Source organism: Polistes fuscatus, unplaced genomic scaffold (genome assembly GCF_010416935.1).
Source record: "Polistes fuscatus isolate 324 unplaced genomic scaffold, CU_Pfus_HIC Scaffold4, whole genome shotgun sequence".
NCBI lineage: Eukaryota > Metazoa > Arthropoda > Insecta > Hymenoptera > Vespidae > Polistes > Polistes fuscatus.
This window is the reverse complement of record NW_025113118.1, coordinates 13,476,296-13,494,762: the sequence shown is the minus strand read 5'-3', so window position 1 is coordinate 13,494,762 and position 18,467 is coordinate 13,476,296. Positions and strand designations below refer to the sequence as shown.

At 26.6% G+C, this 18,467-nt stretch overlaps 5 protein-coding genes across 9 annotated transcripts; 2 read left to right on the top strand and 3 right to left on the bottom strand.

Moving 5' to 3' along the window:
* Positions 1-16: 16 nt before the first annotated feature.
* On the bottom strand, positions 17-7,080 carry LOC122521098 (vitellogenin-like). Of its 2 annotated transcripts, XM_043641538.1 has the most exons (22): positions 6,233-7,080; positions 5,823-6,055; positions 5,496-5,741; positions 5,224-5,382; positions 5,014-5,156; positions 4,795-4,942; positions 4,521-4,705; positions 4,115-4,434; positions 3,859-4,034; positions 3,555-3,772; positions 3,255-3,474; positions 2,961-3,162; positions 2,627-2,843; positions 2,403-2,560; positions 2,195-2,340; positions 1,979-2,112; positions 1,756-1,885; positions 1,495-1,677; positions 1,088-1,417; positions 734-989; positions 355-634; positions 17-246 (listed from the first exon to the last, which is right to left on the bottom strand). In XM_043641538.1, exons 1-22 carry the CDS (start codon positions 6,243-6,245, stop codon positions 75-77), a joined length of 4,269 nt encoding a protein of 1,422 aa, XP_043497473.1. In that variant the 5' UTR covers positions 6,246-7,080; the 3' UTR covers positions 17-74. The 2 variants fall into 2 exon arrangements, with proteins under 2 accessions (XP_043497473.1, XP_043497474.1); XM_043641539.1 differs by lacking the exon at positions 17-246 and having other exon boundaries at positions 580-677; positions 831-989.
* Positions 7,081-7,180: 100 nt separating this feature from the next.
* Positions 7,181-13,449, bottom strand: LOC122520791 (PAX3- and PAX7-binding protein 1). 3 transcript variants are annotated; one of them, XM_043641058.1, is made up of 17 exons: positions 13,272-13,449; positions 12,955-13,195; positions 12,508-12,686; positions 11,672-11,828; positions 11,498-11,597; positions 11,214-11,368; positions 11,046-11,128; positions 10,745-10,944; positions 10,412-10,601; positions 9,481-9,604; positions 9,113-9,301; positions 8,725-8,924; positions 8,476-8,626; positions 8,198-8,393; positions 7,906-8,104; positions 7,701-7,819; positions 7,181-7,603 (listed from the first exon to the last, which is right to left on the bottom strand). In XM_043641058.1, exons 2-17 carry the CDS (start codon positions 13,127-13,129, stop codon positions 7,552-7,554), a joined length of 2,469 nt encoding a protein of 822 aa, XP_043496993.1. In that variant the 5' UTR covers positions 13,130-13,195; positions 13,272-13,449; the 3' UTR covers positions 7,181-7,551. The 3 variants fall into 3 exon arrangements, with proteins under 3 accessions (XP_043496993.1, XP_043496992.1, XP_043496994.1); XM_043641057.1 differs by having other exon boundaries at positions 12,955-13,192; XM_043641059.1 differs by having other exon boundaries at positions 12,955-13,155.
* Positions 13,450-13,522: 73 nt separating this feature from the next.
* LOC122520951 (proteasome assembly chaperone 3-like) lies at positions 13,523-14,391 on the top strand. The gene is made up of 4 exons (XM_043641281.1): positions 13,523-13,579; positions 13,889-13,965; positions 14,048-14,155; positions 14,226-14,391. The coding sequence occupies exons 1-4, from the start codon at positions 13,523-13,525 to the stop codon at positions 14,389-14,391; spliced, it is 408 nt and encodes a 135-aa protein (XP_043497216.1).
* On the top strand, positions 13,561-15,631 carry LOC122520793 (GPN-loop GTPase 2). Of its 2 annotated transcripts, none has more exons than XM_043641063.1 (8): positions 13,561-13,579; positions 13,889-13,965; positions 14,048-14,155; positions 14,226-14,536; positions 14,602-14,807; positions 14,887-15,001; positions 15,095-15,290; positions 15,371-15,631. In XM_043641063.1, exons 4-8 carry the CDS (start codon positions 14,416-14,418, stop codon positions 15,606-15,608), a joined length of 876 nt encoding a protein of 291 aa, XP_043496998.1. In that variant the 5' UTR covers positions 13,561-13,579; positions 13,889-13,965; positions 14,048-14,155; positions 14,226-14,415; the 3' UTR covers positions 15,609-15,631. The 2 variants fall into 2 exon arrangements, with proteins under 2 accessions (XP_043496998.1, XP_043496997.1); XM_043641062.1 differs by lacking the exon at positions 13,561-13,579 and adding an exon at positions 13,601-13,776.
* On the bottom strand, positions 15,424-18,378 carry LOC122520792 (trafficking protein particle complex subunit 13). Its single transcript, XM_043641060.1, has 10 exons — positions 17,972-18,378; positions 17,631-17,799; positions 17,439-17,523; positions 17,238-17,365; positions 17,029-17,152; positions 16,861-16,957; positions 16,562-16,788; positions 16,380-16,480; positions 16,117-16,264; positions 15,424-16,046 (listed from the first exon to the last, which is right to left on the bottom strand). Exons 1-10 carry the CDS (start codon positions 18,012-18,014, stop codon positions 15,954-15,956), a joined length of 1,215 nt encoding a protein of 404 aa, XP_043496995.1. The 5' UTR covers positions 18,015-18,378; the 3' UTR covers positions 15,424-15,953.
* Positions 18,379-18,467: the final 89 nt, after the last annotated feature.

Sequence of the window (18,467 nt, the reverse complement as noted above, 5' to 3'; positions counted from 1 at the left end):
TTATAACATTCTTGTATTTATATAATATCAAATATTACCTTCTATATAAATAAAATAAAATAATATATTACACTTTATAATTCTTCATATATATGACTTGTAACAAGGCTATTAACTGTACACATACCACAACTGAATTCAGTTAAATAAGTTGGGAAAAAAAGGACAACTTGTTGTTTCGTCCAATGCATATATAAAAGAATATTAGGAAATAATATATCAACAGACCGATCGTGCAATTTTATCCTGTAACATTAATAATTTCTTCTTCTTATTATTATTTTACTGTTAACATTTATAGATATGTATGAAATCGGTTACATTATTACAATACTTATTAAAAAAGTTGCATACCATTTAGGTCCAAAATTTTGATATGTATACTTTTCTAACGGTACGTATGATGTAGCATTATATATATGTCCTCCATTTAAATGTTGAACTATCTTTATTGTACCTGTCTCATCGGTAATAAGTATATTTATTAAATTATTATTCGTTCTTAAAGCTCTAAGAGCAAATCTTGGATTATCATCGTAACATTGACCAAGTAATAAAATATTTTTGCTAGAGTTAAATACAATTGTGGTATTGTAAATTGATCGTACAATATTTGGTTCTATAATACATGTGCCTATTGATGGTAAAAGAATATTTAGAGTTTTATTTTATACTGCCTGAAAAGAAAGAATATATATCATAGTTAACAAATAAATATATTCAAACAACTTACTAAAAAATGAATGAAAAAGAACACTGTCTATATATTTATGGATTCGTGTTCGCATTAAAAAATTGTTTATGAAATTAGAATTATATTGTATAGTCACTTTGTCTGAATCTAATTCCAGTACACTACTTTCAGATTCTTTAGGAAAGACTGCACTTAAAAAAAATTGTCCAGAATTATTGGTATAATGACTATTTCCACCAAGTAGATCATATGTAACTCTTAACTTCGAAACGATTTTGGACAAAGGCTCTGGTAACTGTTAATAATATCGTTAAATGTAATAAAGAGAAAAATATAATTAATAATATATACATTATGAATAATTTGAACAAATGCATTTGTATATCTACTTACATTTTCATATTTAAGAAAAATTTGATACTTCCTTAAAATTGATAATTCTTTTGAAGTTTCATAACAAGTATCAGTGTATGGTATAAAATTTTTTTTTTCCAAATCTTTACGGCACTGATCATACGGCCATTTTTCTTTTTGACTTTCTTCAATTTGTTCTTTACTAACTTCGCCAATTACATTGAATAATATTGACGTACCACTACATTTACCTTTAGCGCTATTAGATGGTCCCCAAACAAGAACTAATTTTAGTTTAGAAGGGGAAGCAGGATTAACATTTAAAAAGTCCCATTCCCAGTCCATTTCTCTATCAGCTTCAATACAAAACTGAAAAAGATATATTGAAAAAATAAATTTATACGTTCAAACTATTCAAATGATATATGCATATATTTTGTAATTACCTTTACTATTTTCCCATCAGGTGTAATTTGAGTTGCTTTGATTTTAAGACTGTCTGAAATCCAGCTGGTCATATCATAAACAGCAGCTAAATTCCATTGATACAAAATACGTTGAAAATGAAGTTCACGATTAGTCAAAGATAACATGTGATGTTTTTTATTTTTCACATATTCAAGTTTTATCTAAAAAATAATATTAAAATAATATTTTTATATGAATAAATAAATTACTATTCATGAAAAATATAATTTTCTACCAACTTGAGTTTGCATAAATGTATCAGATGGTCCTACATAAAAAGTTAATCCGCAACTACCTTTTGGTGGTACATATGTAAAATAATCTAAAAAATGCACCGCCGCCAAAACTACTTCCATGCCTGGCCAAATTCTTAAATAATACGAAATAAATATAAAACGCTTATATATATAAGTAATATAATATAAACAATCAAAATTTGAATATAAATAACGTAAAACTTACTGGTAATTAGCTTGGTGGGACGATAATATATCACTTATTACTCTTTCTCGTGATATTGCATTTTCGCAATCAAAAAGTTTTGTAAATATTTTTCCTCCCAATGCAGGAAATTCAAGTTCTAATAAATTTATTGGCTAGATAAAAATATATTTTCATTTAATTTAATTACTTTTTAATTTAATATTAAATGTTATAGTGAATTGAATAAGAATTTACCTTTAATTTATTTATTGGTAATGCTTTCCTAACTGTATACGATATTGGACAATTAGGACAAATAGGTTTTAACTTGTTTTGAGCATTAAATCCTCTTATGTTGGTAACTGTTCTTACATGAGCAGTAATTCCCATTTTAAAATCTTCTGCAAATACAGATAGAATTATTGTATATCTTCAATGTTTAAAAATTAAAATATAAACATACCTCCTGGTGTATAATATGTGATAAATGGTCTCTCGTTTAATCCAATTGTAACATTGATAGGAAGATATCCGTGGATAGATTGTGCTCTTTCTGCTGCGTGCCACAAATCAACCAGTGGATTATAGTTTGAAATTGTTTCACTTCCATGAATAGATGTTCTAAAAATATACATTAGAATAAGAATCATTTTTGTAAAGTTTTAATACTTCCAAGCTATTGTATACCTTAATATAACATGATTATTACGTCCAATATCCGAATGAATAAAATTTCCTCTCATTGAAAATAAAGACGTTGCTGTCATGGCAAGTCTTACACTTGTACCCATATCAGATACTTGTATTGATTCCATAGTTATTGGAATATTGATTCGTTGTTGATTAATATGAAATTCTGTATTTTGATAAATTTGATATATATTATCTGGCAACGAAGCTAAATCTAGAAAATAATATTTCTTCAATATTAGACTTGTTTTTCTTATTAATTACAAATAGAAATTATTCAAAGTTATTATTAAATATAAATGTAACTATTAATTAAACATAATATACTGACATTTAACTATTTTTGCAATATTCATTTGATTTAAATGTAAGCATAAAACAGTCTTCTGTTGAACTCGTGCAATTATTTCTAAATGTATTGGTGCAGTTTCTTTCTGATCTAATTTATAACGACCCAGTACATCTTTAACTAGTGTTGGATTTTCAAGATAAGTTGATAAGGAATGCAGAAGACCTTCAGCTTTTATGTACAACTATAAATAATATGTATATCATAGAGTATAATTAATAATTAATATATACGATATTGATGTATATTAAAAATATAACTAAATGTTATACTCACAGATACATGATTTAAAGTAGTACCACTTCCATAATTACTCAGAGTAACATGCATTGCTTCCGGTATATTTGTAGCAGGATTTGCTATAACAATGCCATGAATCATGGCTCCAAACTTTCTATATGAATCTTTGTAGTCAAACAAATAATTACCGGTAAGTAACAGTTCGTCATTAGAAGGTTTACGAAGTACACGTGTAAATTGAGCTGCTATACTTCCCCTTAAAAGAGAAAATAATTACATTTATATATATATATATATAAATAATATACATTAAATATAAGAATAATTTTTATATACATGTGAAGATAACAAGGATATGTTGTCTGCTCCATAGATTTTAGAGTTGTATAAAAATAATTATACAAGTGCTTATTTGGTTCAGTTTGCATATACCAATACAACGATATTAATCTACTTGGTGTTGGATTAGAAACAATTAATAATGTCAATGCAGCTATTCTCATTTCTAAATGCTCCGTTTTATTTACCAACATCGGCCAGTATACAGGATATATCTATAAATAAAAAGATATATAATAAAACTCTCCATAATTATTAATATTTCAATAATAAAATTGTATGAATGTAGAGATTTTCTTACAATCTCTGGTCTGAAAGGTGCAGATGGAAGAGATGCCCAAGCTGCAAGTACACGAAAATGACGTGATTCTGCATTATTCCCACTTGCGATAGGTTCCAAAAATTCAACTACTCTTCCTAATTGTATATTTGCCAAACCTTCCAACCATATCATCTTTTTTTCATAATCAGTACATTCTAGAAAATATTTCAATATTAATATATGACACATTATATATTCTTTAGATTTAAATTTTAAAAACTTTTTATCAGTATACCTGTGAATTTATCGAGATAGAGACGTACATAATCTTCTAGCATTTCAGTTGGGCAGGACACAAAACATGTTTTATAAATCAATGTGCCGTACGAAAGAATCGCTGTATTCTGAATTTCTGTAGAAATTTTTCTTGATAAACTTAGAAGTGGTTGTAAACTGACTAATAATTGTACGTCTGGTTTCCGAATATGAAATGGTAATTGAGTTAAGAGCTGTATCGCTGTTATATCAGATACTTTACTGCTTTGAATTAAATCGAATATAAACAAAGCAGACTCTTTACTTCCAATTTGTGGAAGTGTTTCCAGAAACATATTCCTACAATTATTGAAATAATTAAAGTTATTTCATTCTATGTATACAAATCACAAAAATATAAAATAATAAATATATTATTTTTATACCGTATTGTTTCTTCTTTGTAACTAGTTCCTGAAGTATTATTGTATGCAATTTCTAAGTCTGTACGATCTAACATTCCAAGATAATAGAGAAGAATAGAAATAGTTGTATTATGTAGATTATCTGTTTCTGTATCCAAACCAGGAGTTTCAAGTCTTTGGCTTAATCGATCTAATAAATTTCCTATCTGTAAAAGTGTAATATTTTTGTTTATTGTAGAAATTGAGAAATAGATAATAAAAATTACAAATTAGATTAAAATAAAATATAACTTACAACTTTAAAAATAGTATCTTTATCGAATATTCCTCTACCTTGCGTCAAATCTTCTTCTGGAAGTTCGTGTTGCAAAGTTACGGTATGTGGATTGTACAATGAAATTGGATTGATTATGTCTTGTACCGTAATTAATTGAAGATTCTGCCTATATACTCCATATAAATATTATTCTATTACTATTAAAAAATAAATTTTAAAAACAAAGAAACAACGTACTTTGCAAAAGAAAAATGTGCTTCGCCGAAACTTTGAAATGGTTGTACATATATGCCTCCTGTTGCATTGATATATAGAATATCTTGTACAGTGTTGTTATATCTTATATAATACAGTCTTTCGCTGGACTTTAAAATAGGATCCTAAAGAAATTATAAACATAAATAAACTTATTAACAAATATAAAAATAAATATATGCTAAAACCTACTTGTTCAGAATGAGGACATTGCATTCTTGGAACATTTGTCCAAAATTGAAAGGGATGACCTATACAAGTCCGTGGATCTAAAGATTTTCTAATTATTTTTTCATCATTATTCTCGGTACTTATAACATATTCTATGTTACACTGACCATAATGATTTATCTACAAACATATGAAAAATTACATTTTTATATCTAACAATTGTTTTCTTATTTGAGAATATTATATATAATGATTATTTATAAATGATATATTATGATATTATAACAACTTGCTTCAGTAGAATGGAATGCTGCTTGCTTTTCTATATTAGAAAGATCCAATTGTAATATGCCTACTATACTGCGTTTTATATTTGTTACCCAAACAGGTTCATTTTGTATAGTAAAATTTTCTACAAGTCCCATTTTATAAGTAACTTCAAAAGGCATTAAAAGGTCTGCAGCGCTTTCATTAATATCTATATCTTCTCCTTTTTCTCCTATTTTGCCATTCCAGATATTCATTTTCAATGATTGCAACTATTTATAAAATTCATATACATCGATATCATATTTTTTGTTGGAATGAAATATAATATTTAAAGTTTGTAAACAAAATACCTGCATTACTGCAGCATTTTCTTTTGCTTGTATTACAAGAATTCCATTTAAACCCCATGAAGATGCAGCACCTGATGGTAATAGGACACCTGAACTAGAGGTAGCATTATACAAATATCTATATTCCTTTTCTGGAGTAAATAAACCCTGTATTGGTTGTATGCTGCATAGTAATATAAAAACAAAAATCCTTCCTAGCTTCTGCGCAAGGAAATATTTAGCCAAATTTTTGTCTACAATACAAAAATTATACACACTACACATATACATGCACAGAAAGGAGAGCGAGAATGAAAAAAAAGAGAATACAAATTTGTACAATATGATATTTATATTTAACGATTCCGATATTCACTTTAAAAAAATACTAATCTAATAAATATAAAGTGAGAAAGAAAAATAAGTTATACCTGTAAATCTCATGGTGTATGTGATCGTAACTCAACTAAAATAAACTGAGTTCAGGGAAGTCACGAGATGACCCTTACAACTCTTATCTTCATGACCCACAAATACTTGTATTCATGTTATATTCATCATTTGTATGTATTCGAGAATTATCCCCTCAGTAAATTATCTGTAATGGTATAGACTATGCATATCATATTATCTTGCATTTTTATGTAATCTCTATAAAATAGGAATAAATACATACAAGATAAAGATTCTAAGAATTGATGCTAACATTTAAAACTTTTAAATAAAAGACATAATATTATTTATATATCATTGAACAAATTACGTTTAATATATTTGTTGCAATAGCATGCAACATAAAATAAACTTTTTGTTAAATACTCTTACGATATCTCCATTGTTCGTATTCATTATTATCATTGAATAAAACAAGGTTGCTAATGAGAGTAAATAACTTCAATGATGACGCCTTCAATAGGACAAAAGAAATTTCTAGTACAATTAAGGCACTTATCTGTCGATAAATAATCATTTAAAAAGATATAATTATTAAATGATTATCGATGATTACAGTTAGTAAGTACCAACGAAAATACAATATTATTCCATATAAAATAGCATAGCATGTATTATTACGATATACTATGGTGATTACAATGATTAATTAACGCAAACTTAAAATAATACTCAAAGTATACGAATTATTATAATTACTTTAAGTTTTGAAAAAAAAGGCATTTTGTTTTATCATTGATATATATATATGCTGTTTTGTCATTAACATATCATACAGAAAAATTGTGTAATATTAATGTATTTTTTTCTTTAGTTTAATATTGGTACATTAATAATATAAAAAAAATTAATATAGATTACACGTATAATAATTTAAGATATTTTTAAATTTTTTTAAATATGAAAATAGATAAAGAAACATGAAAGAAAATTCATGTTTGTTATTTATTTAAGACAACTAATTGTACACACTATTTAATGATTTCTAATGAAGAACGTTATTTTTCTTTTTTAAGAAATAGTGAATATTTACAATATTATTTTTTAGTGTGCACCGTATTATATACAACTATAGCAAGTGTATTATTTTTTTTGTTTTTGTGTCTAAAGACATGTTAAATAATGCCTAAATTATTACTGTATAAAATAATATATATTGTACATCTAATTGTAATTGTACTAAAATGTATACTATATAATATCCTCTTATCTGTAAGTATATAAAACTGTGGATGGGTAACAATTAGTAATTATAAAATGTAAATAAATGATACTAAGAACATTCTAGCCTAGTATATTACAAAGGCTTAATTATCTTCAGGATGGATTTAGAGTATTCCCAGGCTTCGCTAAAATATTTAATACAATATTATATAATTTAGTAATATTATAATTTAAATTTATTACATATATATTCTGATATAAATAAAATTTTATTTAACTTACTTATGTGCAGGATTCGCTTGATCTAATTGCTCGCTCAATTGTTGAATAAGAGTGGCAAACATTCTAAGATGTTCTATTGTTTCACCTTGCAACCAAGCTCGTGGTAAAGTACTCATAATCTAAATAAAGACATAATTTATATATGCTCATAATGTGTTATTAAAAATTACTAATCAATTTATTTTTAATATGCTAAAATAATTACCATATTCGCTTTGAAAAGTGCATCTGGTGCAGATGAGACTCGTAAGCCGGCTAATAGATAACGATTTAATAACGAGCCCAATGCTAAATTTTTTAATTGAGCATCTCCAAGAAGACCTTGCCAACTTAATAAATTTCTTAATAATTTAACCGCCATAGCAAATTGTCGTTGGAAAAATTGATGCCTGTTATCCAAGATTCTAAAAATAACATGATGTAAAAATAAATATTACATTTGTACGATCCATAAAACTATAACTTAAGATTTATTTAGATAAATTAAACTCTCTTACTGTTTAGGAAAAATTGGTATAAAAACATCATTTTCAACAGCCGATTTGACTTTTTCTAATATAGCATTAAATAATGATTCTAATGGTTTGCTTGTATCATTCAAATTTGGATAATCTCTAATAAGTCGATTCACTGTACCAACAAGACGTAATGTTTGCGAGGTAGACATTGGATCCCAAATTTTGTCCACAATAGCTAAAAATAATCCAATTAATAAAATATTTTACAACTTTAAATAAGTATTAATATCGACAAATCAAATTTGTAATTTAGTTACCCGTTAATTTAGGTATTACAACTTTCTCAACAGTGAGCGGTACTAATCTTACGTCAGGATCTCGTTTCAATGAATCTTCTGTTTCTTTTTTATCTAATGCATATAACAGTAATGTATTATACCACTTCGTCCTTTCTATATCAGCACTCTCCTAATAATAAAATATAAAATATGAATTTAAATCTCTCTTATTATTGAAGAAGAATTTCTTTCGAGACATATATTTAATTAAATACAAAAATAAATTACCATGATAGGATTCCAGGTTATTAATTGTAATCTTATAAGAGGTGATAAAATTTTAGGTATACATAAAGATACGTAAGCTTCCATGTAAGCATCTATATCAGTTTCTCTCCATAATTCCAATTTTGTTAGAATACCTCTCAACGTACAATAATCATCCATTACATCGGCAAATATTTCTTTACCTTCTTTATCAATTTCCTCTAAAAAGAATAAAATAAAAAAAATATATGCATTTAATATATGATATATATATTTTTTTAAATTAATTCAATTAAAAAAATCAATAATGTGCAAACACACGTAATAATACGATGTATATTATTTTATCTTATGACATTATTTTTAAAATGTGACAAATAGGATGTAAATATTTAAAATAATATACAACCTTTAGCTTGCTTAAATGCAAGATTTTGTTGTTCAGTGACCTCATCGTCACTGGACATGCCATCTATATGCTTCGGTAATGTTGGAGCTAATTCTCTAGCTCTTCTACGACGTGCTCGTCTACCTTCTCTTTCTGTAACTCGACGAATACGTGCTTCAACTTCTGGACCTCTCCTTATTGCTTGACCTCCTATAAAATAACTGTATTATAATATCCATACATACATAAAATTGTTTCAATAATATGCAAAAATAATTGCAATAAATATTTTCACAAAATAAAATTATTAGTAAGTTTGTTATATAAAAGTATTCATCAATTAATTTAATAAAGAAATGTAACATTTAATAATTACTGAAATAACTGACTTGCTGCAGTCGTTATTTCTTCAGCTTGATCTCTCGTATCTTGTCTTCTTCTTTCCATTAGTTCTATTGAACGTTCCCCATATAGATCCAGCCAGCGTTGCTCCAATCCAATAACCAAAGGCAGCTAACAAAAAATGATATATTAGAATTCGTACATTATAACAATGTAACGGTACACGAATATATGCTCCAGAAAAAATATATATTTTGTTATAGTAATATATATTTTATGAGAAAGTATTTTTTTTGTATGTAATATTTATACTAATATTTTAGAAATTTTGCTAGTACACAAAAAGGTATTATTTTGTCATAATACTCTCTTATATTGTTTTTTTTATGTATGTGAGCATACAAATTTTAAATAGAAACTACTTACCACTCTTGCAATATATATATTCATTTATATAAATTCAAAAATTATACTAATAGCTATATTATATATTTCTAAAAGAAATACAGAGAAGATTTTGACCCCCGGCAATAGAAACGATGTAAACGGGAACTAAATAAATTTATTTGCTTAGTAAAATGATTACTAACGTGATTGCTACCTTCTTTCTTCTACATATGTATTTTATAATATCTACCATATTACTGCATTCATTTTAAGTCGAAAAGAAATAAATATATATTCAATAATAAATGAATAAGCATAAACAATCTAACATGAAAATGCAATGTTATGCTCTAATATATCTTGAATTTTTGTCTAGCTATAAGAGACTTAATACAAATATTATTTACTTATATTTTAGGGGAGAAAAAAAAGAAAAAAAAAAAAAAAAAAAAGAAAAGAAATTAATTCCTTTCAAATATTCCATTGTAATAAATAATAATACAAAGTCAACTGAATTATTTGAACAGTCGATACAGTTCTGCATGGATAACCCCCGTGCACGTAAAAAAACGTGAGAGCGTATAAACCCACCTTCTCATCAAGACACTCTACCAAGTCAGTGACATACCCACGCAACTCTTGGTAATATCTGAAGCGTTGTGCAAGCTGCGGCGCACGAGCTTCGCCTTCATCCAATTCTTTCACAGTCTGCACTAATTCCTGTTCAAGTTGATGTTGATCTAATTGATGACGCGAATATACTTCTTTTAAACTATCCAACCTATAAATTTTCATTCGTTCATATTATATAATAATATGTGTGTTATTGTTACATTGTGTAAAAGTACATTAGAAATATATGATATATGTATGTGTGTATGCGTATTGATTATTCATATAAAGTATTGAAAAAGGAAACAGAACCTTGCACGCATTTTATTAATAACTTCTTGGGGTGTAATAGGCACAACTTTTGTTGGATCTGGTGGTTGAATAGTTGGTGGAGGTGGTGGTGCTGGCATCATAACCATTTCTAATGGTACTCCAGGTGCAACCATTTGATTAACATTTAATCCTAACGTAAATTGTTGTTGTATCATAGAATCTTGATGAACTGCTGCAATCTATATTACACAATTCATTTTTATTCATCTTTTATTACAATATTATAGGACTAAGCTTATGTTAGTTATCTTTACATAAAGATGGAATACAATAAAATTACCTGAGCCCCTGTAACACCTTTTCGAATTTGTTGAGCTTCCCATTCTTCTTCTTCATTTTCATTTTCACTTTCTTCATCTGAAACTAAAACACAAAAGTTTATATTACAATTTTACAAATGTTTTTTTTTAACCTTCGCATTAAGTAATTTTTATATTAAATAACTAACGTTTGCTTGAAACCTGTGATGCGAGAAAAGCTTCTCTCCTCTTCTCTTTATCTCGTGCTTCTGTATTGACGGTCATATCAATACGATCTTGAGAATCATCATCACTTCTATCATGATCTTCTTCTCTAATTAACCGTGACTTCCCCTTTTCATCACTGCGAAAAATATATATTATAATGTATATATAAATTTTATGAATAAATAAAAAATAATAATAATAATTCGTTCAATTTTTTATCCGAGTATTAACATTAATCCTTATTAGTTCAATAATTAATGATTACCTTTGTTCATCTAAAGGAATATAATCAGTACCCAATTCTCTAGCCTTTTGTCTACGTTTTCTAGCTGCGTGTATCATAGCAGCGTCAGGTATACAACCACCTGGAAAATATGAACATTATAATTAAAAAAAAAAAATGATCGAATTTTATTTATTATGTAAACATATAACTCACTCTCAAGTAGTATTTTCATCGTATCAGCTTTATCTGTAGATTTTCGAAATTTATGAGAACCTGATTCATCTTCTTCATCAGATGTATAATCGTCCTTGCCTGCTGCTAATGCAGCTCTTCCATTTAAAATCAGTGGTCCGGTATTTTTTATTTTAACCTGTTAATAAAAAATATATCCTTACATTAACAAATTTTTGTAAACAGGACAATACAAATTGCTTTTTGAAATTAAAACTGAAATAGTGATAAATTGTGGTAATTTGTAGAGCTTTAATCGCATGCTTCTTTGATAACAATATAAGTTGACAATAAATATAAGAAATGTAGAAAAATGCAAAACTTCAAAATTGAAATAATTAATGTCTGAAAAAAATTATTTATATAAATGTTTTATAAATAGTAAGAGTACATCGTTGCGTCTTTTTTTGCTATTATAAATAAACAACATAATTAACTTGAAAATATTAATAATAACACATTAACCATACATATATGTATATATATATAAATGAAACTGGCTAGTTTTACTACTAGTTTTTTGTTTGAATTAATAAAAATAGAATTATTGAAGATTATTTGATTAGTGCAATACCTGATGATATTATGTACACAAATATGAAATATTATTGAATATATATCCTGCATTATATAAAACTCAATTATCCATTCTAGCAAAATGAAATTTCTAAATAATATAGGTGTTAATGAACATGTCTTCTTGTTGTATATACTCCTTGAGTGTGTGTCAAATATATACTTTAAGACGCAATAAACTAATACTTGATTATAAATTGGAGAAATTCTAATAATAATAATACATCATAGAGATAGCTTACTACTAGATCATCTGTCTTTATTTCTAAATCTTTTTCCTGTTTAATGGACATGTTTGCTTGCTCAGAGTCCGCTTGCATTTTCTCTTCACCTTTCTTTTTTCTCCTTTCGTGATCTAGCTGTTTCATCAGTTTTTTGCTCCTCGAAGATTTCTTCACCTTAAAAACTTCTCCATCATCCGCTAAAAAAATTCAACAAATTGTTAACGGTTAATGTTAGAATAAACGCATTGTTTTTAATAAACGTCTTAATTGTCAGCATTAATCCTGAATCGTTTGAGACACTAAAAAAATGTTGTTAAAATGCATAAATTAAAAAGATGAAATTTTTAGATATATCTAAAATATTGAATCATAAGTCTATGTATCTAAGGATACAAAATATCTTTCATTACTTTATATTACAAATCATAAGAAATGATATTTAAACATGGTAAATATAACGCTTACCTTCTTCTAGCTCCTCTCCAAAGCTAAGGAGCGTTTGTTTTGGCTTGTCTTTCTTCTTAGCTTTTACTTTGACTGGTTGAGTATCTTCCATTTCCATCCTGTTTTCATTATCCTCGTCCTCATCATTGAAAGGTCGCCGACGTATATTCCGTTTTGGTTTATTAAATAATGACATTGTTAAACAGCAATAGAGCTCAACACCTAAAAATTTGACTTGACCTATATATATACACTAATTCTGCTGAAATTAAATACCAATAAAGAAGTTACTATTAAGAACAAACAATAGATTAAAATGATGTTATCATATCACGCACATTCGCATATATTCAGAAACGTATCTTTCTGGTTATTGTAAGTAAACGATGATGATGATGATGGCGATAAACTCGTCCATACAAGATTTCACGAGCGAATTGATCTTAGAATGTAAAAAATGTAGAGGATAACTTCCTAATTCTAACCATATATGAAAAACTTAATGGAGACTAACAACCAATGAAAATGTTTTATACATATATACATATCGCGTACATATCTACGCGTATAACTGGACAAGCGTGCCAAGATGACGTCACCATTGCTACTGCAACGACATCTTTATGCAGATGTCGCTGCACTTTTGGTAAGTTAATTATTTCTTTATTCCGAATAATGCATTATTATTTGTATTAGTTACCATTTATTCTTCAGTCATCGATTATAATTATATCGCATATACAACTAGCATTAAATTTAAGGCGTGTGTTTTACGTGACATAGAAACCGTCATAATATTATTAACTTTTGATAGAAAAAAAAAGGAAAGAAAGAATTTCAGTTGTAAGGATTATTTTATACTTTTAGCATTTTGTAGCATTTTTTAAATAATTAATTTAATTAAATATTATTTATCAATTTGGTTATAATTTAAATATTTTTATCATTTTGGCAGAAATGGAAAACTATGTCTCATGTTTATGCAATTAATACTGGCGGTTATCATACAGATATTGCTGTAACAGTTTATAGGTTAAGTAACAATGAATATGACAAATTTATGACAGCTTAATAATACAACTAACTGTTAAATAAAATTATATTTTATTTTTAGTAATCGCATATTTTTAATCGTATCGCATTTCAAGAAACTTGGATCATTAATAACGGTGAATCGAGAATCAGCTTTAAATCAATTTAGCAATAATATATTTTCTACGAAGTAAGTAATCTTATTTTTTAAAGTTTTTCGAACGTTTTACATCTAATACGATTGAATTTGAAATTTTCAGAGTTATTTTTGGTAAAGATGAAGTTGATATTCATGCCGCCGCTAGATATATGGCAGAACAGATAAATATCGATAGGCCAATGTTGTTATCCATGTGTTTAAAAGATTATAATACAGAAATACTAAAAACTATAATTAATAGTATAAATGAATTGAAACTGTGGTAATATCAAGACAAATACAACAAAAAAATGAGTTTAATATTTGGACAATTTGTTATTGGACCACCGGGTAGTGGAAAAACTACTTATTGTAATGCAATGTGCAAATTTTTGGAACGAATGGGTAGAAAAGTAGCTGTTATTAATATTGGTAAGTAAAATAACACATTACTTTATAATCATTCAATTAATAAAAATATATTTTATTATTCTCAGATCCTGCCAATGAAAATATGGAATATGTTCCATCAATAGATATATCAGAATTAATCAAACACGAAGAAGTTATGTTAGAATGTGATCTTGGTCCAAATGGGGCATTAATCTACTGTATGGAATTTTTAGAAGCTAATATTAAATGGTTGATTACTAAAGTTTTAAATTTGAAAGACTATTATCTTATTTTTGATTGTCCAGGACAGGTATAATTATATGTACTAATAATTAAATTATTTATACGAAAATGATATTTATGTCAAATCATAATTTTGTTATTAATAGGTTGAACTTTATACACACCATAAATCTGTTAGTTCAATAGTCGAGAAATTGACTCAGAATTTAGTAAGATTGTGTAGTGTACATCTTATAGATTCACATCATTGTAGCGATCCAGGTATATATATATATATATATGTTCTCTGAAAAAGATTATATACACTTACTTAAATATTTAAAGAATAAATATGTGTATTTGTTTTGACTATAGGAAAATATTTGTCATCTTTAATTTTGTGTACAACCACTATGTTGCAAATAGGTTTGCCTCACGTTAACATTATGACCAAATTTGATGAAATGAAAAAATTTAAGGATCAGTTAGACTTTAATATAGACTTTTATACCGAAGTACTTGATTTAAATTATCTTCTGGAGAAATTGGACGAAGATCCTTTTACTACAAAGTAAATTATTTCATTATTTGATTATTAAAATTTCGAAATTAAATTGAATTATAAATAAAAATGAATTTTCTTCTGTACAGGTATAAGAAACTAAACGCAGCCTTAATTTCTTTAGTTGAAGATTATAGTCTTGTAAGTTTCATACCATTGGATGTTACCAATCAAGCACTTTTATTAAAAGTGAAAAATGCTATTGATAAAGCTAATGGTTACATTTATGGTGGAAATGAACCTCAGGATGTTCAAGCGTTATTGGCGTGTGCGGTTGGTGCCGTCAGTGAAACTAAAAACATGTCCACTATAGATTCATATTTCTGAATAAATATAATTTTTTAAAGAAATTGGACGATATTAATATTCATTATATATTTTTGTTAATACTCTCCCTTTTAAGGGTTTTAGAAACCTTAAAAATATGTTTCCACACTCCTGAGACTGGAATCAACAGTTTACAATGTTCCAAAGCGGTCAACCATCCAAGTACTACCTTTGATCATTGTTGCTTAACTTTAGTGATCAAACGGGAAGTAGTTTTTTCAACAAGGCGAGGCCATTGATTAATATTCATTATATATACATATATATATACATTTATATCATTTGTATAGTATAATTTTTAAATATAAAAAAAATTTACATTATAAATATGATTCTATATAACATTTAATCCAGTTGATTGACAAAAATTTGTGCTAAATCATCGTAGTCATAAACCCTTTTTAAAAAAGTATCCATTAACTTTAAACCAGAAATAATCTATAAAATAAAACTTGTATATATTTTTATCTATATAAAAAGATTTGTATTTATAAAATATATTACTTACAGTGATGCCGGTATCTAATGGAATTAAACTCAAAGGTACATCAATAGAACTTCCAGGTTTTAGCGTTCCAATTATTTTATCGGATATTCCGCACCATGCAATTGAATCGCTTGATTCCAAACTTAATAATAAATCCATACTTCTTTCTCTATAATAATAAATAATAAAAATTGATACAGGTACAGATAGAGAGAGAGAGAGATAGAGATTTATATTTTATAACATAAATTATGGGATAAAAATAAAAATAAGTTAATACATACGAAGTATTTATTATGTGACACTTGAGATTAACTTGTTCTTCGAGATAAACTTTCAATGGAATATCTTTCATAACAACTCTTAAATCTCCGTATTCTGGTGCCTGTTTTCAAGCATAAAGAAATAATATTTCATAAATCTAATCGGTTGTAAAATTTCATCTACAATAAATAAATAATTGAACCATTCTTTGTAATTGACTTGTTTGCAGTCGTCCTCTTTCTCCCAAATTACTTTTCCATACAATATCTAATTTGCCGATATTAGTAGCATTATGCATCATCTTGGGATCTTTTTGTAAACTCGTTTGAGGTTTTAAACAATACAGATATTGTCTACTACAATTGGAATCCAATAAATTAATTTTCCCATAAATAGATTCTTCTTTTTCATTTTTATTTAATGTTGATACTGAAAAAAGAATTAATTATTTATTTCACATACTATCAATTACAAATTTTGTAGTTAGATGTTATTCCTTACCATTAAATAAATAAGATGATTCCAATGACACTTTTTCTAAACAAATAGGACCTACTGTAAGATTCTGTATTTGCGCCTCAAGGTACACTTCATCGGACTATATAAAAATTTATATAAGCTATTTTGTTCACTCTTTAATATTACTTCTATCTAATTATTGATGCTTACTTCTGCATTATAAAATTTTGTTTTCACATCCAAAGGTTTAACTACTTGAAATTTAAAATATTTCCTGAACGATTGTGGAGGACCCATTGAATTAGCAGGCATATAGCTAACTTCGCAAACCAATCTAAAATAAAATAAAGAAATAAATTTAATTATAGAATTATTCGATTAATTTAAAAAAAAAGTAAATTATGGTTTTATTTGTTTACATATGCGTTCCTATCTCTTTAACTTCGTGATGAATAACCTCATCCACTGTATCATCTGCAGCTAATTCTTTAACTAACGAATTCCCTGATGAGAGTGAAATAATTTGGGTACTCGTTTGTAAATCTGCCTATAAAAATATACAATGAAATTATAATTTTTATATTTATCTTTAATAAATTTTCTTTATTTCTTGCACTTACTTTAACAGTTACATTTTTAACTACTTGATTGCTACCATTATGTACACATAAATAACTAGAAAATATTTCTCCTAGATATATATTTCTAAAATATATTAATAAACGTATATTATTATATTGTATTATACAATCATAGAATAATTACATATATTTTATAAATAAAAAAAAGAAATATATGATTAAAATTTATACCCAAAACTTTGTGGTAATACCATAAATTGTCCAATAGCAAGTGTCTCCATTCCTTGTAACGCTGTACAATCATTTTTTAATTCATTGTTGAGTGTATTACCTGGTAAATCTGTTGAGTCACAAGTAACAACTATGGGACTGGCAAAAGTTGGTCTTGTTAATCTCATTACTAGAAAAAATATATGAAACTGTTAATTTCATAAACTTTGTATTAAAAAATAAAATATTATATACATATCTAAATAAAGTGGATTATTAATAGAGTATTATTACTGTTTTTCTTTTTCAGATTGTATGATATGTGAATATGTCATAACATGTGTCAAAATATTATGTATTACCTTTTAAAGCAAGTAAATATTCACTCTTTGGTTTAGTTTCCATTTTTTGATAAGAAAGCTCAAAATATTGCAAATATTAACAAACTATTATTTAATTCTTATCTGCACAAATAAATATTTCTTTTTTTACCGATCCTTTTCTTATTGACAAATCTAAACAACAATTACAATTCTTCAGTCTAGGATTCTTACAGGAGAAAAATCCATCAGCTGTTTATAAAACTTCACCCAAAACATGTGCGACTGCAGCGACAAGCATGGGCAAAATATGAACTAAAAATTTTAAAGCTTTAAACTGACTATCTACTTTTGTATTCCATGCAGAAATATAACATCTTTTCAATAATGAAAGTTCTATGGAAAATATCTTATCCCTTATTTCTTCCTTTTATTATTAGAATTAAATATCCTGGTTCAATATATAATAAATTTAATCTATTAAAAAATTAATAGAAGCATTGATATCTTTTAGAAAAGAATTTTACCATTGTTAGAT